General features: G+C 35.5%; 1 protein-coding gene across 1 annotated transcript; it reads right to left on the bottom strand.

Annotated features, from left to right (window-relative positions):
* Positions 1–25,350, bottom strand: shda (Src homology 2 domain containing transforming protein D, a). The gene is made up of 8 exons (XM_079820550.1): positions 25,072–25,350; positions 23,053–23,117; positions 22,530–22,863; positions 14,030–14,183; positions 13,628–13,825; positions 9,726–9,894; positions 6,850–6,969; positions 1–2,710 (listed from the first exon to the last, which is right to left on the bottom strand). The coding sequence occupies exons 3-8, from the start codon at positions 22,857–22,859 to the stop codon at positions 2,524–2,526; spliced, it is 1,158 nt and encodes a 385-aa protein (XP_079676676.1). The 5' UTR covers positions 22,860–22,863; positions 23,053–23,117; positions 25,072–25,350; the 3' UTR covers positions 1–2,523.
* Positions 25,351–25,412: the final 62 nt, after the last annotated feature.

Here is a 25,412-nt window from a genome sequence, read left to right as displayed (position 1 = left end):
ATCTCATAGTTGTAACTTATTACTACTATGTGAATTTTGACCATTAATTTAGACATTTGCAGAAATGCAAATTATTAGTCTTAGTTTAGAATTTTGTCATAATTATGACTCTCATGTTTGTCGTGTCTAAATGTCAACTTATCTTATCATAATAGTACATCATAATTTAGCATTTTTGTCATAATTGTCAATAGAATTTCTCAATAATGATTTAGTATCTCATAATTTCAACTTGTGCCATAATTATTAACTGTCTTAGTTTTGTCATAATTATAAAAATTTATCTCGTTGTTGACTCCCTGTCTAAATACTAAAGCTCATAATTAAGAACAAAAGCGCTTTGGTAGATCATAATTGAAAAAAATTTATATTTATGACAAAAAGTCAAAAGTATGAGACACTGTCATAATTACGCAGTCATTGACAAAAAATTGACTTCATAATTATGACATCTCATAATTTAAACTCCAAACTCTAAAATGTCAATTATGTCTTATAATTTTGATCTCAATTACAACTTTGTCAATTTCGACATCTCATGATTATGACTTTGTACCTCATATTTTTCCTCATAATTGATTTTTATCTCATTTAAGATTTATTTCATATTTGTAACTTATTACTACTATGTGAATTTTGACCATTAATTTAGACATTTGCAGAAATGCAAATTATTAGTCTTAGTTTTGAATTTTGTCATAATTATGACTATTTATCTAATGTTTGTCTTGTCTAAATGTCAACTTATCTTATCATAATAGTACATCATAATTTAGCATTTTTGTCATAATTGTCAATAGAATTTCTCAATAATGATTTAGTATCTCATTATTTCAACTTGTGCCATAATTATTAACTGTCTTAGTTTTGTCATAATTATAACGGTTTATCTCGTTGTTGACTCCCTGTCTAAATACTAAAGCTCATAATTAAGAACAAAAGCGCTTTGGTAGATCATAATTGACAAAATGTTATATTTATGACAAAAAGTCAAAACTATGAGACACGGTCATAATTACGCAGTCATTCTAAACTCAAAAATTTAAATTATGTCGTATAATTTGGATCTCAATTACAACTTGTTGTCAATTTCTACTTCTCATGATTATAATTTAAAAATCTATTGACAATTATGACCAAAATGCTAAATTATGATGCATTAAGTTATAATCATGAGAAGTAGAAATTGACAAAAAGTTGTAATTGAGATAAAAATCTATTGACAATTATGACCAAAATGCTAAATTATGATGTATTATCTCAACTACAACTTTTTGTCAATTTCTACTTCTCATGATTAAGACTTAATACATTATAATTTAGCATTTTGGTCAATTGTCAATAGCTTTTTATCTCAATTATGATTTAGTATCTCACAATTCCAACTTGCGCCATAATTATAACAATTATGACTTCAAAATTTCGACTTCAATCCTTTCAATTTTGTATCTTATTTAATTATGACTTTGTATGCCAATAAGTTATTTGTAACTTTCCCTCTGCCCTAGATTGAATATGAGGAAACACAAATAAGAATTGAGTGCTGTGACGTACATAAAACAGCTAAAATTGTGGTGAAATTATTGTTAATAACGATGACATAAAAAAACAAAACTTATATGAGGTAAGTCTAAATCATGACATAAGGCATAATAGAATCTAAATGTTAAAAATGATAAAAAGTCAATTCTGACAAGTCTGGTCAGTTTTTTTGTCTGTCATACTTTCAACTTTTTATCTCATAATTATGACTTTGTATGTCAATTTCGACTACATATCAACAGTTCATAATTTCCCTTTGCCCTAGTTTGAATATGCGGAAACACAAACGAGAATTAAGAGCTGCGATATAATGAAACATTTATGAATAACTAACATTTAGCTGTTTTCACCTCACACAAAAGCTACTGTATGGATTCAAAAGACTTGGAATATTGTGCAAGTCATTTGGACTATATTTATGGTGATTTTGCCCTTTTTAGAGCTTAACAGCCACCGCCACCATTCAGTTTCATTGGATGGAAAAAGATCAGCTTAAAAGCATTCAAACTATTTCCTCTATCATACAGGTTTGGAATGACACGAGGATGAGATAATGACAGAATTGTCATTTTGGAAACAAGAAATTCTATAGAGGACGAGATTTGTAGTGTACACCATTGCTTTTTTTAGTATCGTAAATCTTTATAAATACTTTGGTCGGTTTACATTTTTATCCTCAAATCTATCGTTTGAAGAGTTGATGAGAGCAGAAAAAGAGTATTGCAGTTCCCACGGTGATGCAAAGACGCATTAAAGTCCAGCGGGAGTATTCTTCACATGCGCGTCGCAGTGTCATCACAGGCCCACTGTGTTTTCATTCACACCAGGGTTGCATTCGACCACGCTCCGGAAAAATCAAACGCACCAAACTCTCAAAGATCAGCCTTCAATATGTGATTGAAAATGAAGCACTGACGTAGCCGTCCGAGTTAAGTGTGCCCTGAGTGTGTGTGTGTGAGCGAGTGATGAGTGTGTGTGGCCTCAGAGCGTCTGCACCAGCACCGGGAAGAGCAGAGACAGGTGTTCGGCTCCGCGGATGGGCAGCTTGTTTGTGGTGTAGTAATGAATGACTTCAGGGATGGAGTCAAACGGAGGGCTGTTCTCTCCCAGGATGAACTTCCCATCACGAGACTGCGAGAACTTCATGTGCATGAACCCGTGACAGCTCCTGCAGAGAGACGGAGAGGGGGAAGACAAAGCCAATGAGTTTGCATGTTACTCGCTATGGCATCCCTGCAATGGTAGAAATGTGTCAGCTGGCAGAGATTTCGCTATACTGTTCAAATGCCAGCAGTCGGCAAGGCTGCTAAATGTTACGTACAAGGGTACGTCAGGGTTCCTACACATTTTCCATTTTAAAATCACATACTTTTCCAGACCTCTCTGTAGATTTCCAGACCTCTCTGTAGATTTTTCAGACCATATTTAACACAAATGGTTCATATAGCAATATATTTTCGGCATTACATTTGGTATGTGGTACAGTCATCTGTATAGTAATATTCTTATGATAAAATGCGGGTGATTCTATAAATGCAAGTACATTTGGAGTCCAAAGTAATTTTTACCCCTGCTTTTTACAAATGGTTACATTTTTTATTATTTTAATACTTTGTTACTCATTGTCATGGATCACAAGATGTTACAGGCCATAACAATATAATATTTTCCGTAAAAAGTGTCTTATATAGCTGAAAATCATGTATTTTTTCCCCTCATGTATTGTGTAATAAAAATATTTTATTTTACTTTTGGTAAGATTTTATTTATAAAAGCCCTAAATAGATAGATAGATAGATAGAAGATAGAAGATAGATAGATAGATAGATAGATAGATAGATAGATAGATAGATAGATAGATAGATAGATAGATAGATAGATAGATAGATAGATAGATAGATAGATAGATAGATAGATAGATAGATAGATAGATAGATAGATAGATAGATTGATAGATAGAAAAATAGAACAAGATAGAATGACAGAAAGACATAGATAGATAGAACAATTGATAGATAGAACGATAGAAAGAGATAGATATAGACAGATAGATAGATAGATAAGAGAGCAATTGACAGACAGATAGATAGACAGATAGATAGATAGACAGAGACAGACAGATAGACAGATAGATAGATAGATAGATAGATAGATAGATAGATAGATAGATAGATAGATAGATAGATAGATAGATAGATAGATAGATAGATAGATAGAACGATAGAACGATAGATAGATAGAACGATAGATAGATAGATAGATAGATTGATAGATAGATAGATAGATAGATAGATAGATAGATAGATAGATAGATAGATAGATAGATAGATAGATAGATAGATAGATAGATAGATAGATAGATAAGAGAGCAATTGACAGACAGATAGAACGATAGATAGATCGATAGATAGAACGATAGATAGATAGAACGATAGATAGATAGAACGATAGAACGATAGATAGATAGATAGATAGATAGATTGATAGATAGAAAAATAGAACAAGATAGAATGACAGAAAGACATAGATAGATAGAACAATTGATAGATAGAACGATAGAAAGAGATAGATATAGACAGATAGATAGATAGATAAGAGAGCAATTGACAGACAGATAGATAGACAGATAGATAGACAGATAGATAGATAGATAGATAGATAGATAGATAGATAGATAGATAGATAGACAGATAGATAGACAGATAGATAGATAGATAGATAGATAAATAGATAGATAGATAGATAGATAGATAGATAGATAGATAGATAGATAGATAGATAGATAGATAGATAGATAATAAAAAAATAGTGTAATAAAAATATTTTATTTTACTTTTGGTAAGATTTTATTTGTAAAAGCCCTAAATAGTCATTTTCCTAATTCTAAAAATAACTTTTATCCTATAAAATCTGTTACCGTACCATACTTTACCTTTAAGTTGGTGGAATTACCTCCCACAACTATTTAAGATACAGGAAATGATGTCACTTTCCATCACTGATAAGATCTGAAGCACTGAAAGGTATGTGTGCTCTCTCTGAGAAAATATTTTAATCCAAAAAGTTCTTACACCAAGAGTTATTTAATAAAACGTCAAAATTGTTACCACAATATCAAAAGCAAAACAGAATTTATCACTGATTACACAGTGGGTGTTTAAAAAGTCTTTGAATCAAGTTTTTGGCTAAAAAGTTTAAAATTGTTATTTTACACATTGCCTGCAACAGAGTTGACAAACAATACTATAAAGAAATTACTTTTTCGTTAAAAGTAAAAAAGGGAAGAATAGATTTTCAATAAGAATACTGGAAAGAATTTCTGCTAGTGAATTTTTTTCTCTTAACTTTTTGAAATGTATCTCCAATTATAGAATCACTCATGCGTTTACATGATGAAATGAAACCTAAAATGCTTCATAACCTGCATATAATTCACCTCTGACACATCGGGTTGATACTGTAATCGTGGTTTGATGTTGCACGTGCAAAAGTACGGTCTGATTTAGATGATTGTTTGCTCCTTTATCTGTTGCTGGCTTGAGTGGCACACACACACATTCGATTACTGAAGTTCAAAAGAGACTCGCTTTGCATAGAGCTTTGAATAATGAAAATGTGCCATGAATTTATTCAGTTGCGTTCGACAATCACTGAAGAATCACTAAACTTTTGCCATGAAAACACGCTGCTTGTATGATCAATTTTAATTTTTTAGAAATTCTTAATTTTATATTTCAGAAAACTGAAATTACCTGGAATCTGGAAATTACTCAAATCAAATCCAATCAAATCAAATGTGAAATAGTGTTGTTGCTGTGAACTAAAACTATTAAAAATAATTTTAGTTAGATGAAATAAAATCCAATATAAATATTAGAAGCTAATATTAGAAATATTTTAAAAACATTTACAAAAAGAAAATTTAGAAATTTGCCCTGGCAAACTATCTAAATTAAAAATAAGTTTAAGTACTAGTAAAATTATTCAAACTAAAACTCAAATAAAAATATAAATGAATAATATATATAAATAAAAAACAAAAACATTTAAAAGCACATAAAATGACAAAAATGTTTTGATGAAAATATATAAATAAAAGCTAATTCAAAATATTCAAAATAATTTATTAGTATATAAATAATACTAAAATAACACTGAAGTGAAAGCAATAAAGAAATGTTGAGATATGCACTGCAAAAAAGATAAAACTGTTAAAAGTTTACACTTTCTGAGCGTTTTTGCATCTCGCTGCATTATTAAAAAAGAAAAATAATTCAATGAAATCATTTTTTTTTTTTTTAAATGGGCATTCATATATGATTTTCCCCCCAGTATAATAGAAAAAATACATGGTGATCAATATAATTAAAAAAAAATGAATGAATTAAAAGATGCATAACATGACGTACGATTTTTGTAATTCTGCTCACACCTATTACTTAAAAACGAAAAGCAGCCATACTTTTTGGTGGGCACTACATTATTAATAGCATGTTAAATACATTCAGACCCACACAAAACACCTGAAACCTGAATAAATTACTCATTCAACCAGAATAACAAGATGTAACTGCCCTCCAGCAGGAAAATATCAAGGTAGTTCCAGAAGAGCAAAGCACGAGGGGAAACACAGATGGCTGCTAGGGTGTTCAGGCTGGTTGCTAGGTGGTTGCTTACTGGCCCAAGTCCAATCAAAACCAGCCTCAGATATTCTGGTTTCTATAGGACTCTGGTCCCTCCTTCAATGTACGTCTCTGGGATTACATTGTCAAGAATCAGAAAATCTAAATTACAAATGTTTCATTTGGAGTGTTTATGTGGATTCTCATAAACCTGTAAATATTAATGGTGGTAATTTGTTTTGTGTACACACAAACGCTAAAGACTAATAGCAAAATTCTTCCTGCTACTAGGTGCATGTTGATTAAAGACTCTGACCTTAATAAACATGAACCTAGTTTAGCAGGAAGAATTTAGCTATTTATACAGACAAAGGACTTCAACTGTTTCCTGAAACATAAGCAAATATGGGACAAGTACTTCAGTTATTATACCTCTGAACACAATCGCAACAGACGGTACAAAACTGTAGCTGGACATTCATAACACACTATTAGAGAAAAACAGCAGCAGCTTTTTTTTTAACCACTCATTTTCTACTTAAACACAGACTGATTTGCAGCAGAAAATGACATGAAAATCAGAAGAACAGCACTGTGTACTTGAGAAGAAAAGACTAAACTCACTGAATCAGTTTATTGGGTTCTAACAGGACGTGGGACAGCGAGTCTGCGTTTAGGACTGTACCTGAGAGAGAGCGAATAGTCGTTTCGGATGGTCTGGCTCTTCCTCACCAGGTAACTGCACTCCTTACAGAGCGTGAGCAGAGATTCAGCTTCCGAGCGTGACAATGCACCATGGTACCACCTAAAACACACACAAGATGGCTCACTCACTACTAGGGCTTTCATGATGCAATATATTCAGCACAAGATGGATACCTTTAATTTCACAATACTCAACTTCTGTTATTCGAAAATGCAGAGAGATTAAATATAATTTATTTGACCAAATTAGAATACATACAGAATAATACACACAGCGTTAAGCTAAATAATTAAGACATAAAAAAAGAAATATAATGCAAATGATAGATGGATGGAACAACAGACAGACATATAGATAACAATTGAAAGATGGATGGATGGATAGAGAACAAAAGATAGAACAAGATAGAACTAGATAGAACGAACGATTGATAGTTAGATTGATAGACGGACGGATGGACGGATGGATAGATAGAACAATAGACAGAATGATAGATAGATAGAGCAATTGACAGACGGACGGATGGATAGATAGAACAATAGACATATAGTTATATAGAGACAGAACGACAGAACAAAAGATAGAACAGATAGAACGAACGATTGATAGTTAGATAGATAGAACAAGAGATAGAACAACAGACAGACATAGATAGATAGAACAATAGATAGATAGAACAATAGATAGATAGAACAATAGATAGATAGAACGATAGATAGATAGAACGATAGATAGATAGAACGATAGAACGATAGATAGAACGATAGATAGATAGATAGATAGATAGATAGATAGATAGATAGATAGATAGATAGATAGATAGATAGATAGATAGATAGACAGACAGATAGATAGACAGATAGATAGATAGATAGTAGGGATGAAACGGTATGGAAATTTCACATCACGATTATAGTGACCCAAATTATCACGGTTATCAATATTATCATGGTTTTCTTCAAATTAGATGAAAGTGTTCAAAAAGAACCGATGCACACACTGAAAACATTTCAACAAGTTTTATATTTGAAAATCAACAAACAACAAATAAATAAAGCAGCTCTATGCACTTTTTTAAGCTAGATTCTATTCTGTGGGATTTCCTTCCTTATAATGGCCGTCATCAATAGCAACGCATAATGCATAAATAATAATAATTTGTCGTAAATATAATCTCTAATATTATATCTGTAAATATATTCTCAAGCAATATTCTCATCAGTGTTCAGCAATGATGCATTTAAATCTAGCATATTTTGTGTAAGAGCCCAAACCGTATCCAAGTGAAATAATGCATATCCATATTTCCATATGATTTGACAGTTTATTTGATTAAATATCAAAATGTGTGTATCATACCTGACACCTAGATGATCACTTTACAGTCAGTTTTATGACTGTCAATATCTTCAAATGCTATTGAAGTTTGAAACGTGTATAACGTTACCAATGTTGTGTGTAACTTTAGAGACGGTCCCTAAATTCACCAGCGTTATGCCAGTCATGTCAGATGCGCTCATGGATGCGCTGTGGTTCTGCTGTGTTTTTTAAAACTATTTTCGCTGCTGAAATAGAACAAAAACGGTCAACCACTGTATGATGAATGAATCTCTTGCGTCCATAGCACGTTTATCTCTGCTTTGAGTGCAGATTTCAGTGAGAGCGGCGTGCGCTCTGAACAAAACTCTGGCTAATCTGAACGCCTCTGATTAGATATCGCATTCATAAACTCAATAGAAACACGTGTGAGTGGTTATAATGCGCAACGCGATTATAACAGATGGCTTTTGAGAAGATTTTAATAAGTTCAACTGCCTTAGTGGTGATGTGCAGCCGAGATAACGTTACACCCGCAAATGGCAAATGGTTGTTAATGTCAAGCCCTGATTATTATCCCTTAAATATCACCCTAGTCTTGTCTGAATTTGTTAGTTCGCGTCACGTTATTATTTCCCAGAAGTAGTTTTGGTATTGAGGTCAAAGTCCACTTGCCTTGCGTTCGTAGTTTTGAAGTGTTCCCCCTATTACAGTGACTTTCTTCTGGCATGTTTGCAGACAGGATGACCATCTTCGATTAAGTTTCCCTCAGGACTTTTGTAAAAGCCAAAATATGACCACACCTCAGATTTGATCCTTTTAGAGGCTGAAAAATCTCCCGGCGCTGTCACTGCCTTCTGCCATTCCTCATTCAAAAAACAGCGCTGCGCTGTGCCTGCGTCAGACTGACAGGACAATATTGAGTTTTCACAATCGTGATCATCGCACGCGGTTTTAATGATAATTACATTTTATACGATATTACTAACCGTCACTAAATTTTATCGTGGTTTATCGTGAAACCGGTAATCGTTTCATCCCTAATAGATAGATAAATAGATAGATAGATAGATAGATAGATAGATAGATAGATAGATAGATAGATAGATAACGACAGAACCAAAGATAGAACAAGATAGAATGACAGACAGACATAGATAGATAGAATGAATGAGTGATAGTTAGATAGATAGACCAATTGACAGACAGACGGTTGGATTGATAGATAGATAGAACAATAGATAGAACAATAGATAGAACAATAGATAGAACAATAGATAGAACAATAGATAGATAGATAGAACAATAGATAGATAGATAGATAGATAGATAGATAGATAGATAGATAGATAGATAGATAGATAGATAGATAGATAGATAGATAGATAGATAGATAGATAGATAGATAGATAGATAGATAGATCTGGCGAGTCATTAGTTGTGTTCTAAATTTGACCACTTTCACTGATACATCAGCTGTTTCCTCGATTAAATCCATAGCTCAGCACAGCTCAGGTGCTCCAGGAGTGAATACATACACCTGTTTCTCCAGGGGCAGCGCGGGGTCCACTCTCTCTCCCAGGATGCTGGGCTTGCGCAGGCTGGCGGCTCCGCTGGACGGAGGGCTGATTCTGGACGCTCCTGCCTTCCTCAGCGGCTCGTCACGGGGCAGCGTACACTGATCCCAGTCTCCCGCTTCAAACGTCACTACAAAACAACCATTAGAAACACACTTCAGCTTTAGGGTCTGTACTTTTTTTATATTTTTCAAAGAAGCCTCTTTCAAACACAGTAAAAACATTAATGTTGTGAAATATTGTTGCAATTTAAAGTGTTTTCTATTTGAATATATTATAAAATGTAATTTATTCCTGTGATGCAAAGTTACATTTATAAATATCACTGCATTTACACAGTATATATCTTGAAATTACATCTTTTTATGACAATAAAGCATAACTTCCCTATTTTTTTGCGTGTACAAAACTCATGTTTGTTATATTATAGAGAAATATTAGTTGTGTCCATTGAACAAACAATGCAGGACAAGTTAGATGCTGTAAAAGGTTAGTTCACCCAAAAATGAAAATTAGCCCATGATTTCCTCACCCTCAAGCCTTCCTAGGTGTATATGACTCTCTTCTTTCAGACGAATACAATCAGAGTTATATTAAAAAACATTCCAAGCTTTATAATGGCAGTGAATGGCTGTTTCTGTTTTGAAGTCCATAAAAGTGCATCTATCCATCATATAACTGCTCCACATGGCTCGGGGGGTTAATAAAGGCCTTCTGAAGCAAAGCGTTTGTGTGAAAAAAATATCCAGAAGATCTCGAAGTTAGAGATTACAATTTGTAAAGTTTTAAATATGGATATTTTTCCTACACAAACACTTCGCTTCAGAAGGCCTTTATTAACCCCCCCGAGCCATGTGGAGCAGTTATATGATGATAGATGCACTTTTTTGGACCTGTTTTTTTTTTTACAAATGTAATTTTACTCTGTTTATTAATGTTTTTACTCAACATCTGTGCCGTTTTTGGAGTATTTATAATAATATTTTAATTTATATAAATAAATTAATGGATTTTCACACAAAATCAGTTTTTTTTTTAAATATAAAATTCACTTTATAAAAGACCCAAATTTCTAACTTTCATTCGTGGGGATAACATGGATAATTTTACATGGTTTAGTGTAAGATTTTTGCCCATCTTTTGGAAAATACAGTAAAAAATTAATTTAAAAAAAGACCAATAAATGGCTGCAGAGCTCCACTATTTGCTATGTGCTATTTGACTGACTGAAAGACATCTTCTCACAAGTATTTTTTCAGTTGGATTCATATCTAAATGTTATGAAATCACAATTATAACAATTAAAATTAATTACGTCAAAGTTTAGCATTTTTTGGTACTGAAAAAAATCTTGTTTTTAATGATGTTACATTATGATTAGAATCAAACCTGAACAAGAGAAAAGTTGGAGTCTTTTGAGTTTATCATTTATTTCAAACATCTGATTTTCGTAGAATTCTACAAATTTAATCTACACTTCAGTAACTAACTGTAACAAAACAAAAAATGAGCAGAAATGAACAGTTATATTACATATTGAGTAAAAATACACAACATGAACATCAAAATGCAATGAACTGAACAGCAATAACAAGCAATAACAAATGTATTCCTGTGTGTGTGTGTGTGTGTGTGTGTGTGTGTGTGTGTGTGTGTGTGTGTGTGTGTGTGTGTGTGAGCATGATCATTTTGCATTGTGGATGTTTTATGCATTGTTTGAAGTGTGCCACTTCATTTCTGTATGCGTGTTCTGTGTTGTTTCTGTTTTTGAGGATAAAATTTTGCCCATTTTCTAAAGACCCTGAGTGTGACCTTTTTTTGTCACATGGACATAAAAACATATCTCAATCCAATTTATTTTTCTATTTGTAGATCTAGAGAGTGTGGACAACCGTACAAAGTCAAACATCTTTTTTTTATTTGAGCAAACATCCTTTGGGGTCAGAAAAGACTCTGATGTTGGTGCTCGTCTGAAAGAAGAATGTCATATACACCTAGGATAACTTGAGGGTGAGTAAATCATGGGCTAATTTTCATTTTTGGGTGAACTATCCCTTTAACACTAATACTTGTGGGGAGCGTTTGTTCAAAGCACTAACTGAATAATGAGAGTGATAACAGTGAATCTCGCCAACAACACTATTTACTCTTTGTCAGCACAGCTGTTCCTGCTGTGAGTTATTGTAGAGCAGCAGTGGAGGAGTCCTGGCCCTCTCTGCTGTTTCGAGAAGCTCTTGTCATGTTTGTGTGACAGAGTGTGGCCAAACCACGAGCAACCAGCAATCTGATCAGAAGTGGTGAAATGACAGTGTGTGACATTTCAGTCACATATGGAGCGATGATCAGAGAGTGTGTGTGGACGTGAAGCGGAGCAGAGGTCAGACGGTGGCGCTGATCTTTCTGCATGACTGCTCTCCTTCTCTCTTCCTGTCTCCATCTATCGTGTGCCCCACACATCCCTCTCCTCACAAGAAAACCAAAGAAATCTTCCTTCCTCATGTGCAAGATAAAAGACAGACTGTGATCTGGGCTTACTAAATTGATCCGTTCAAAACTAGAGTGCCAATAGCCGGTGACTTCACAAAACTATATATATTTTTAATTGCCCACAAAAAAGTATTTGTATTATTTCATTAAAAAACATGCAGCTACTATTACAACTACAACTACTACTTATGCCTGAAGGATTTGGGGAAAAAAACAAATAACAAATAGTTTTTTTTTATTATTATTTAACAAGTTATAATTATTTAATAATATGTATAATTATTATTCAATTAAGTACACAAATCAATAAAAAAACATTACTACTCCAATAATACTATCAAGAAAACAATCAATGCAACAATACATTTAGTATTTATTAATAATAATATTTGTTTATTTAATATTTAATTATTAATAAATTATTATAAATCATAATTATCATTATTTATTTTTAAGCTACACAAATCAATAGGTAAAAAAACTAATAATATTAAAAATGGTTATTAGTTCATTAATTAATTTAATCGCTTATAATTATTTAATAATATGTATTATTATTCAAGTATGTACACAAAACTACACAAATCAATAAAGAAATATTACTACTGAAAGTAAACTATCAATGCAACAATAAATGTAGTATTTATTATTCATAATAATATTTGTTTATTTCGTATTTTATTATTCAATTATTGTTATAATCATTATTATTATTTATTTTTAAACCACACAAATCAATAAAGACATATATTACTAATGCAAAATGCTATCGAGTAAATCAATGCAATAATAAATTGAGTATTTATTAATAATAATAATGTTATTTTATTAGGGCTGTCAAAAGATTAATCGCGATTAATCGCATCCAAAATAAAAGTTTGTGTTTACATAATATATGTGTGTGTACTCTGTTAATTATTATTTATATATAAATACACACACAAGCATGTATATATTTAAGAAAAAAATATTATTTTTATATATAAAACATTTATATTTATATATATTATAGATTATATAAATGTATATACAGTATATACATGCAAATATTTCTTAAATATATACATGAATGTGTGTGTATTTATATATAAATAATAATTAACAGAGTACACACACATATATTATGTAAACAAAAACTTTTATTTTGGATGCGATTAATCGCGATTAATCTTTTGACAGCCCTATATTTTATAGAACAACAGTCAATTAAAATACTAATATTTAATTTATGGCCGTCTAAATGCATTTGCTTTCAAATGCTAAACCATAGAGGTTTTATTTTGGCAGAAAACTGTCCGACTGACTGGCAAGTAACACAGTCAAGTTTGCTACTGAAAATGCACTGGTGTGGTACAGAGCCCATGTCTATGTCTTACCAGCGAAGGCTTTGGATATGTTCTCCTTCTTCCACTCCCAGGGCTGGTCGTACTCATCCGCGGGCCTCTCGTCGTCCTGGGGCAGGCGGCTCTCTCTCTCGTCCTCCGCGGGGGCCGCCTGGGGCCTCACCCTCTCCTCATACGGACTGTCGTAGAGCTGCGGGCTGCTCCTGCCCCGATCTGTGCTGTGCTGGAGCTCTGAACAACATCAAACACATTCCTTTGCACCAGATGACACCGGGTATTATGAAAGCAAATGAGGACTGGAGTCGTCAAGCTTTGAAGGCCACACACAGCAGACCAGACCACAAATTAAACAGACTGGAATAACAATGGCTGAAAAAAAGCTCTCTCTGGCATTTTTTCCGCATGTCTTTAATGATGAGAGGGGAACTACTGTACCGCTAATGAATCGCTGGGCCTCAAACGGCTCCATGTAACTGCTGCAGGCTTCTACAGCGTTCTGCTCCCAGCCGGGCCTGGGCCGCGGGTCTGGCCTGGCGTCAAACGGGTCTGAGTAATCCGTCTCCCCGACCACAGGAGCTGAGGGAACCACCTGAGGAAAAGAATAAGGAACGAGTGTTGAGTGATCAGGAATCAGAAGCGAGGACAAATGCAGTGTTTTATGCAGATTCTGTGAAGCTTTTTTAAATCAAGCATTTTTATCCACCAGGGTTATTAATTAACTAAACCATTCATAATGTTTAAATGTTAACGGAATTTTTTTTCATCTAGTTGCCAAAGCAACACTTGTCATTTTCATTTACTTTCACTTGATGTAGTAAAATAATTAAAATTGGGAAAAAAAAAAAGATAAAACTATATAAACATAAAAAACGATAAATAGCTAATAAAAATGGCAAGCTCCAAAACGACTAATTTTATATATACACTCACCTAAAGGATTATTAGGAACACCATACTAATACTGTGTTTGACCCCCTTTCGCCTTCAGAACTGCCTTAATTCTACGTGGCATTGATTCAACAAGGTGCTGAAAGCATTCTTTAGAAATGTTGGCCCATATTGATAGGATAGCATCTTGCAGTTGATGGAGATTTGTGGGATGCACATCCAGGGCACGAAGCTCCCGTTCCACCACATCCCAAAGATGCTCTATTGGGTTGAGATCTGGTGACTGTGGGGGCCATTTTAGTCCAGTGAACTCATTGTCATGTTCAAGAAACCAATTTGAAATGATTGGAGCTTTGTGACATGGTGCATTATCCTGCTGGAAGTAGCCATCAGAGGATGGGTACATGGTGGTCATAAAGGGATGGACATGGTCAGAAACAATGCTCAGGTAGGCCGTGGCATTTAAACGATGCCCAATTGGCACTAAGGGGCCTAAAGTGTGCCAAGAAAACATCCCCCACACCATTACACCACCACCACCAGCCTGCACAGTGGTAACAAGGCATGATGGATCCATGTTCTCATTCTGTCTACGCCAAATTCTGACTCTACCATCTGAATGTCTCAACAGAAATCGAGACTCATCAGACCAGGCAACATTTTTCCAGTCTTCAACTGTCCAATTTTGGTGAGCTCGTACAAATTGTAGCCTCTTTTTCCTATTTGTAGTGGAGATGAGTGGTACCCGGTGGGGTCTTCTGCTGTTGTAGCCCATCCGCCTCAAGGTTGTGTGTGTTGTGGCTTCACAAATGTTTTGCTGCATACCTCGGTTGTAATGAGTGGTTATTTCAGTCAAAGTTGCTCTTCTATCAGCTTGAATGAGTCGGCCCATTCTCCTCTGACCTCTAGCATCAACAAGGCATTTTCGCCCACAGGACTGCCGCATACTGGATGTTTTTCCCATTTCACACCATTCTTTGTCAACCCTAGAAATGGTTGTGCGTGAAAATCCCAGTAACTGAGCAGATTGTGAAATACTCAGACCGGCCCGTCTGGCACCAACAACCATGCCACGCTCAAAATTGCTTAAATCACCTTTCTTTCCCATTCTGACATTCAGTTTGGAGTTCAGGAGATTGTCTTGACCAGGACCACACCCCTAAACGCATTGAAGCAACTGCCATGTGATTGGTTGATTAGATAATTGCATTCATGAGAAATTGAACAGGTGTTCATAATAATCCTTTAGGTGGGTGTATATATACACACACACTGAACAAAATTATAAACGCAATTTTATTTATTTATTAATTAGTATATAGTATTAGAATAATTTATATATAAATAAAACTAATATTATCTCAATGATACTAAAATAAGAGCATAAATATACATCAAATATCATGTATAATGAGCCAATTCATGTGGGAAAATGATTCTTCATGCTCCCTCCCAACCATTCTTTCACAATTTGAGCCTGATGCATCTTCACATTGTCAAGCATCATATTCTCCTCTTGTCCCTTAAATCTCATTTAATTCAATAGAATCAAACATGTTGCATCACAATTAGTGACACGGCAGCTAATGATGTTTGGTTTTGTTGTCGTCAAGCCTTGAACAGCAGCTTATCTTCAGGCAAGATGTTTGATGTGCACATGCCTGAATAAAGTTTGAGAGCTATGCCAGGGGGGAAGATTATTAGTCTGACTTCATTGATACCTACATTTTCTTTAACCTAAAACTAACAGAGCAGATAGTGCAGATTATTTGAATCATTCTGAAAGCTGAACCCACCAAAGAGGACAGAGACGGTGAAAAGATGAGTCTCGCTCCGCTTACAAACTGGTGCAGTTCAATATGAACGCAACCAGGGCTCTGAACCGGTTCAAGGAACGAAAACGAAAACCGGAAACGAACAAAATTTTAAGAGGAACAAAAACGGAAACGAAATCACAATCAATTTGAATCGTTCTGAACAGAAACGTTAATTTGAAATGACCATTAACCGGTTAATAACGTTATTTTATCGTTCTCTTTAATATTTTAATTTGGCAGTGACCAATCATGAATTGAGTAGTACAGCTTGTGACGTTGACGGATCAAGCGTGAGTGAAATGCCCGCGCACCATCATCTATGAATCTACCGTCAGTATGAGCGCGCATTTTCATGCCTCAAGTACATTTCTTTCCCCGCTGAGGTCTACAATGAAAGCGCAGGTATTGGAGGACATTCTTTTCCAACGTTTAAATAAGCAGTACGGACTTTAAGCTCAAATAGTCTGATTTAGGCTAGTTTATGGATTTTGTTTAAGCCTGTCCAAGTAGGTTATAGCATCTATCAAACATTTTTCCGATTCTTTCAGATTGCCAATACAGGACAGGTCAATGTTTTCTATAGACGGTTGATGCTTCGTATTAAATGGTATGTTATATTGCATTAAATGATCAAGCTTTATTAGCTGACTGAATTTGATTATGTGATGCAGTGTTGCGCAGTGTTTGCTTTGAAATTAGCAGTTGACGGTGCATTAAAAGAGCAATGGTTATCCAGTTTATTTATTCTTTATTCATGCAATTTTTAAAACAAGTCGTGTTGAAAAAAAGTTATGTACAAATAATGTTATCACTCTTCTGAAAAGAATAGGCTTCCCGCTCCATTAAAACAGGTCAATATTTGTCCCGCTGTTTATGCTTTGAAATTAATGCATATATTTCTGTTGTGGTTTTGAAAATGTTAAGAAATAAATATTCAAGTTTAATTATCATGCGTTATATTATTATTGAGTGAAAATAAGTCTTTACTTATACATATTTGTTTAAAGTATAGGCTAAATTAAAATAACGTTATTAACCGGTATTTTTTCAAATCAAACCGTTTTCGGAACGGTAATGTTTATTGAGGAACGCAAAAACGGAAACGCTATAATATCGATTCTGCTCGGAGTGAACCGATTGATATTTTTTTCCGTTTTTAAGCCCTGAACGCAACACGGACCAAAGACATGTAAACCAACCAAAAACAGGAAGATGCGACCCTAAACAGGACATAAAGCTCAAGCATGCGTGTGTGTGACGGAGGGATTCCTTCCGCTGTTTTGACTCCTTTACACATTTTATAAGCTCAGCTGGTCAAAATACCATCATACGCACACACAACGAGTGCATTTAGCCGCACACAGCATTGTTTTGAATGCTTATCAAGGTCCGTCGCAAAATATACGTCACTTAAAAGCTGTTTTTTTTGTTTTGTATCTTTAGGTTCGGTCTTAAAAATGACAGTGTGAATGCCAAGCGAACCAGCACTACATTTATCATTTTCATTTTTGGTCCGGACCAAAAAGAACCGAACTACAAGCGTGAATACACCCTTAAAATCATTTGAAGTTAAAAGAGAATTTAAATAAATATTTAAAAAAAACTAATAAAAATGACAAAAGCAACTAAAAATTTAACAAATTAAAAAATAAGCCTGAAAATATAGAACAATAAAAGCTATTTTTAAAAATGTATTTATATGAATAAATACTATAATCGTACATAATAGTAAAATGAGCTGGAATACAGTGCACAAGCCAAAATGACTTCTTTTATGGTGCTTTTTGTCCTTTCTAAAGATTGACAGCCGCAGATCACATCATGCTTACATTGTACAGAAAAGAGCATTTAGCTCTTTTGTTTCACTAAAGAAAAACAAGACAAATGAAACATAAATCATACAGATTTGGAGTGACCTTTAAAAGTGAGAAAGAAAGGTGGTGTGTGATAGTCTACAACCCCGCAGGCATTGGGATTAAATGTATTTGGGTTAATGAAATTGATTCCCTATTCCCCCACCCTTCATCTCTGACAAAAGACAATCGTAACCCGGCCAAGCTCTGGAAACACGGCAGAATTATGCGTCTGGGTCGGTTTGTTATGACATGCGCAAAACTCATCCACATGTGCACCAAACAAATCTACTGGAAAAACTATCTCTGGCACGCTCATAACCGCCTGATCTGTGATGTATTGATCTATTCATGATGACAGAAGTTGACTGGAGGGTCTTTATGCCAAGGGAACCGACCATATAAAACCACCACTTTCATATAAACAAACTAATGTTTACTTGACATTATGATGATATTCAAATAGACATTAGAAGGATGAAGTGCTTAAAAATTAGGGCTAGGTAAAAAATATTGATTACTCGATTCTCATTTTTATGAACCGATATCGATTCCTAAATCCCAAGAATCGATTAGTCATCCTGTTTTCAGTTTATGAATGAACGGGACATTATAGCACATCTCCCATCAATTCAAATTACATCCATTTTATTACGAAATTTTTTAAAAATACATACCGTTCTGGCGCTGTTTAATGTGATGTGACAGATAGCAGTAGCGCCTCAGTTCAAGAGAAGTGGTGGCGCGGAGCGCACGTGAACTGATCATCTCCTCCGCTTTAATACCAGTTACAGCGTGAAATAAACATGAATGAACATAAATGTATGTTAAAGGTGTAAAACAATATATTTTTTTATACTGTTGTCTGAGGTCAACTTTTGACGCTCGCGTGGTTTTTACATTCAGAAATAGGGCTACAAGATTTGGGGAAAATATCTAATTGCGATTATTCTGGTTAAAATTGCGATTTAAAATGCGATTATTATTATTATTTATTAATTTTTACAAATGAAAAGTGTGTCTTTAAAGGTCCTGTTCTTCGTGATCCCATTTTTCAAACTTTAGTTAGTGTGTAATGTTGCTGTTAGAGCATATATAATACCTGTAAAATTATAAAGCTCAAAGTTCAATGCCAAGCGAGATATTTTATTTAACAGAAGTTCCCTTTCAAAGCCTACAGCGAACGGCCGGTTAGGACTACATCCTGGTACATCCTGCTTTAATTACGTCAGTAGAGCAGTTTGTCGACTAACCTCCGCCCACAAGAGTACGCGAAAAAGGGGGCGTGGTCTTGTTGCTCCCGCGTGGATAAGAGGAAGTGTTGCGTTCGGTTGCGTTTGTATAGTGTTTGTTGCCATGTTGTCGAGACGCTGTTATTTTCATCCCGGAGTCAAGTCACCTTTGTTTGGCTTTCCCAGGGACACTGTACTTAGAGATCATTGAGCGCATGCATCCCCGTTATGGTGAGAGGCGTGACCTTTCCGGTAACGTGCGCTCTGCGTGCCCTAAGCTGCTGTCGAATCACAACACGGGAACCGCTGGCACAATCAGAACTCGTTACGTATTTCTGAAGGAGGGACTTCATAGAACAGGGAAATCTTTTAAGCCGTTTTGAGGACAGTGAAAACAGCGGTATACAGATAAGTAAATTGTGTGAAAAATACTGTGTTTTTTTACACGCGAAACATGAACACATGTTATATTGCACACTGTAAACACAATCAAAGCTTCAAAAAAACACGAAAAACGGGACCTTTGATATGAAATATGAGCCTCTTATGCAGCCACTGTAGGGATTAAAACTGCTGTACATTGAATAAAAACATATGGATTGTCATATAAATGTATTTAGAGAGAAGTTTTATTTTTCTTATTTTCTACCCAAAAGTTTCATTCATACTGGAGGCCAGAGGGCGCCCTCGAGCAGAAACGGCACATTTGCGCCAGAGAAGTAATCGTTTGTTTTCAGGAAATCCCTGATGTGACGCTTTGACTGATTAAACATGAAGATAATACTTCTACGACAAGATATGGTGTATTTGAGTTCTTCAAGCCTTCTCGGGTATTTTCATGATAATGAAGTATGCAGTGCTGATTGACATTCTGTGATAAGCCACATCAGCTCGACTGACTATATAAAGGGAGTTAAAACATGTTATTAAACGTTGTATTTGGTTGGACAACAGGTTTATGAACGCTCCGCATTACTAGTTTGTGAAGATGTTTGACACATGTTGCTCAAACTCGCAGTGCTCTCAGACGGAGCAGCGTTTCCTCCTGATCACAGAGCCGCTCTTCACTGACACGCTGGCCATTTATTTATTTAATTAAAATCGCAGCCTTTGCGATTTCATAATCGCACATAATCGCGATTGCGGTCCGATTTCAATTAATCGTGCAGCCCTATCATAATGAATAAGTAATAGGCTATTTTCTGCCTTGGTTTTGAGGCTCTCTGAAAAACGATCGGTTTTGATGGGCGTGCCGCACTGAAGACTTGGAAGTAAGCGCCCACAGCTAGGATGGGATAAGATTTGCATATTTAATGAGATTCTGCTCCCCCTGTCAGTGACAGCGTGTGGCATATATTCATATGACATGCTGAAACATATGCCACTGTACCTGGGATGAAGACATTTCACACGCGACGCAAGCAGAACACCTGCATGTGAACTCCGGCAGTGTTCAGGGCTATCATGGTTGTCATGTCAACAAATGCACGTGCGATGCATCCACTGATGTAAGATGACAAGAGTTTACAACAGTAGTAGAGGACAATACTGTTTCCCAACTGTAGGGGGACCCCGAGAGCAAAACCTACCTGGTGCTGCTTTAAAGGGTTAGTTCACCCAAAAATGAAATTTCTTCCATTAATGTTCCGGTTTATTTTGAATCCGCGTTCACAACGCCACAGTGACGCTGCTGACGTAAGACGCTGTGACGTGTTATCTGGTATCTGCTATCGCACCAAAACCGGAAGAGAAGACAATGCTTAATAAAGTCTTAGTTTTTGTTATTTTTGGACCAAAATGTATTGATGACGCTTCAAAAGAATCTAACTAACCAAATGATGTCACATATGGACTACTTTGATGATGTTTTCATTACCTTTCTGGACGTGGACAGCAAAGTGTGCATACACTTACATTCAAAGGACTGAAAGCCCTCTGACTAAATCTAAAATATCTTAAACTGTGTTCCGAGGATGAATGGAGGTGAGTCATTAATGGAAGAAATTTAATTTTGGGGGAACTAACCCTTTAACTACAGATCAAGCATAATAACAGGAACACTGAATCATCTTGGAGAGTGTGTCATCGTGTTGACTGTCGTAACCGAACGCGACACACAGTTTAAAGCTGAATGGAGAATGGCTGACAGACTCAGCGGAGGGAATTATTCACGTTAACTTGAACTTAATGATTAAATATTAATCTGTACCTCACATTAAACTATGGAATGGCTTCAGAACACTTAATATAGTGCATGAAGCGTTGATGATGCTTTATAATGTTTTGTGTGCATTTTGTGGGGCACTGAATATTTTACGCACAGTATCAGATTTGGATCGGTCTTGTCTGATCGATACCCGATCCGGCAAATAATGGCGGATCGGAGCCGATACCGATACTGAGAATTGGATGCTCATTCGGTTAATTTTCCCGACCGACAACCGCTGCTCATTATCTGATTATTAACCGTTAACTTATAAGATTATAATATTGAATTGGCATTAAATAAAAATACAAGTGTCTGCCGTTAAAAATACACTTTTTTGACAATGTTTACTTTAGTAAACTTGACCAAAACCGCACTAGGAAAAGCCTTAAACAAGGCTTCAGATGGCACTGGTGCCCCGGGAACACAGATAACGCCTCGCTAGAGTGGGTATTCGGTTTCGGATTCGGCATTCAGCCAAACCCCAAAAATCTGGATTCGGTGCATCCCTAAAAAAATTGTATTATAACTTTATTATTATAAAAAAAAAAACATAATTGAGCGTAATTTGTTTATATTTAAATCAGTTAATTTTCACATTCAATATTACAGTAATGTAGTACCAACTGACACACAGCATTAGTTGAGAGATTTTTTTTCATTAAGAAAATTTGTACTGTATCTGATATATATCCCTAATAATCAAAATCTGAATCGAAAGCTTGTGAATGGAAATCTAATCGAATCGTGAAATTTGTGTCAATACCCAGCCCTCTTAAAAATCACAATTATCCATTCCTAAACTCCATTTTTATACTTTCTGAAGCTGTGTTTGTCTAATCCCCAAAAAATGTCCAAGGACCCAGGACACCATTCAAAACACTCCATTCTTCCTGATAACAGACCCATTTGAGCTCTCTTAAGAAAACAAGAACTTACAGGGGCCTGCGGTTCCTCAAAGGTCACGATGTTCAGCGGTGTTTTGCTACGCCCAAATTCCTGAGATTCCACTTTTATCAGTCTGTGTTTGGGAGACACGATCTTCACCTCCACGCCGTTGGACAGCACTGTGCCAAACGCGGGAAACACTTCCAAAGACCCTGAGCCGTTCACCCGGTTCTCTGGGGGTTCGTAGGGATCCTCAAAATCCAGCTCTTTCTGAGCCCTGTAGGCCCGTAGGATCTCGCTTTCGGTGTAGTCTGGTTTCGGGGGCTGCGGCGGTCCTTTCCTGCTGCCAAAACTCAGGTGATCTCTAAACCACTTTGCCATGGGTCTACGAGCAACGCAAGGAGGAAACAGATCCAAATATATATACATAAATGAGCTGTTATGCCTGTAAAAATCCCTTTATCCTAGTTCTTCCATTGAACACCATCCATAAATCGTGAAACACCTAACCAATACGTTACTTATTACTCAGAGGGTCAATAAACGGCACGTATGATATTGTGCAATAGCTCACCTCAGTTTCCCCAATGCATCGATCCTTTAGAACATCCAACTTCTATTTGCTTGCAGTAAATTGATCTGGAAAACAAAAGCAGTCATGATGTATTAATAAAGAAAGAATCAAAGAAAGGTGACGTAGAAAGATGTGGATTATTTTAAGCCTCCACCCCGAGACCTGCCCCGCTGGAAAAGACCTATTAAAGGGATAGTTCACCCAATTACTCACCCTCATGTCGATCTTCAGAACACAAATAAAAATCATTTTGATGAAATCTGAGAGATTTGTGTCCCTCCATTGACAGCTAAGCAACTACCACTTTCATAAAGAGATTGTAAAATTAATCCATATGAATTGAGCGGTTTAGTTCAAATTTTCTGAAGAGACTCGACCGCTTTATATAATTCAGATTGAATTTTGCTTTTATTCACATAATAAACATTCATCAACGCACACATCAGTTGTGGTAAACTGAAGCCCAAGCATGTTCGCTTGATGTGGGAACCAATGAGGTTCATTCTCATTTTATGCAGCACATTTGAGCTTCTCGCATACTCAAGCAGGTTCGGTTAAGCATCTGTCTATGTTCACTGATCAATGTTTATATGTGAATGAAAGCCTAAATTCAATCTGTTCATCATATAAAGCAATCGAGTCTCTTCATCAAATTTGGACTAAACGGATTATGGATTCATTTTGATGATCTTTATTAACTTTTTGAAGCATCAAAGTGGCAGTTTTATAAAGGAGGGATGTCAATGGAGGGACAGAAATTTCTCAGATTAAATCAAAAATCTTAATTTGTGTTCCGAAGACGAATGAAAGTCTTACAGCTTTGGAACAACATGAGGATGAGTAATTAAAGAGAGAATATTCATTTCAGGGTGAACAATCCCATTAAAGGGATAAATCAAAACACAAATCATAATTTACTTAGCCGCATTTTGTCCCATATCTATATGACTTTCATTCTTCTTTGCGACACAAAAGTAGCTAGTTAGCAGGATGAAAAGGCAGCTCTTTTCCATACTACAAAAAAATGAATGGTGAGCAAGATTGTAGTCAATAATGACTTACATCCGGGCTTGTTTCTCACAGAAAGCTCTCATATAAATTACAAAACACCAAACTAGTTATATGGGCTGCTCGGATGATCGTTAATGTCCTTTTTAAAACAGAAAATCGTGGTCCCCAGTCACCTTCATTTGATGAAAAACTATGCAACAAAAGTGAATGGTGACTGAGGTTGTCAGTCTCTCACATTCTGCCTAACAGCTGCTTTTGTGTTTTCCATGGAAGAAAACAAGAAAACAATACGGATACACATCCAGCATAAATAAACGGTTAAGTAATTTTAACTTTGGGTGAGCTGTTCTTTAAAAAAAATACATATTTCATCATATACTGGAGATAAGCCTGTATAACCTGATTTACTGTAGATCAGGTTATAATGCACTTGTACTTGGGTGATGAATTAAACATAACAGCGATGAATTCTTACAAATTAAAACATATAATTCAGTATTACTCAAAGAGAAAGTTTCACACTAACACAACTCAAAGAATCCTGTCAAAACAAAAACATGCACGAACTGTACACACCCACTTTCTTACTGTTCCCATTTAACTGCACATAACAGGCACATCTTTACGTATTTTAGACTGAAAAAAGATCAAAACTCTCATTATTGTTTAAAACTAACGTTAGCATGTTGGCTAACGTCTCTAAACTCCGCGAAGCCAAATAATTTGTACTTTCTTTGTCGACAAATGTGATTATATACACGAATACTAGAGCCTATTGAACATATAATTGGAATACTGGATTTATTTGGAACACAGAAGTTAAAACGTATCAATATAAGCTGCATTTTGTTAGCCGGCTTGCTTGTTGGCTAACTATGCAGCGCGCGAGCCCGACGATAATCAGAGAGGAGCGTGTGCAAATTGTTCATCTAAAACGGCAGTTTTTTACTCATATTAAAACAGTCCCAAAACCAAAAAACTCATACAAAACATTTGAGAAATACTCACCTCTTAATGGCGGATGGATGGAATAGATTATGTAAAAAAAATCTATTAGGAAAATCTCAAAAAGTGACGATCGTGTGCACGTGCAGATGGATGGATGATGAGTTGCATCGGCTCCTTTGGTTGTTGCAGCTCAGCTGCTGAACAACACATAAGCTCGACTGACTTGTTGTTGAAGCCCACTGGAGAGTTGCATTGTCTTTGTTCTTGCTGAGGCATTTCATTTCACGTGGTGCCTCTTGCTTTAGCATGCATTCTGCAAAGCACAGTTATCATGAAAGTGCATGTTTTTAGGTGAAATAGAGATTAAGTGCAACAAACAGAGGCTTCTACTAGTTAACCCC

This window comes from Gobio gobio, assembly GCF_949357685.1.
Source record: "Gobio gobio genome assembly, chromosome: 6".
In the NCBI taxonomy this organism is placed as follows: Eukaryota; Metazoa; Chordata; class Actinopteri; order Cypriniformes; family Gobionidae; genus Gobio; species Gobio gobio.
Note: the sequence above shows the minus strand (reverse complement) of the source record. Positions and strands in the feature narration are given on the sequence as shown.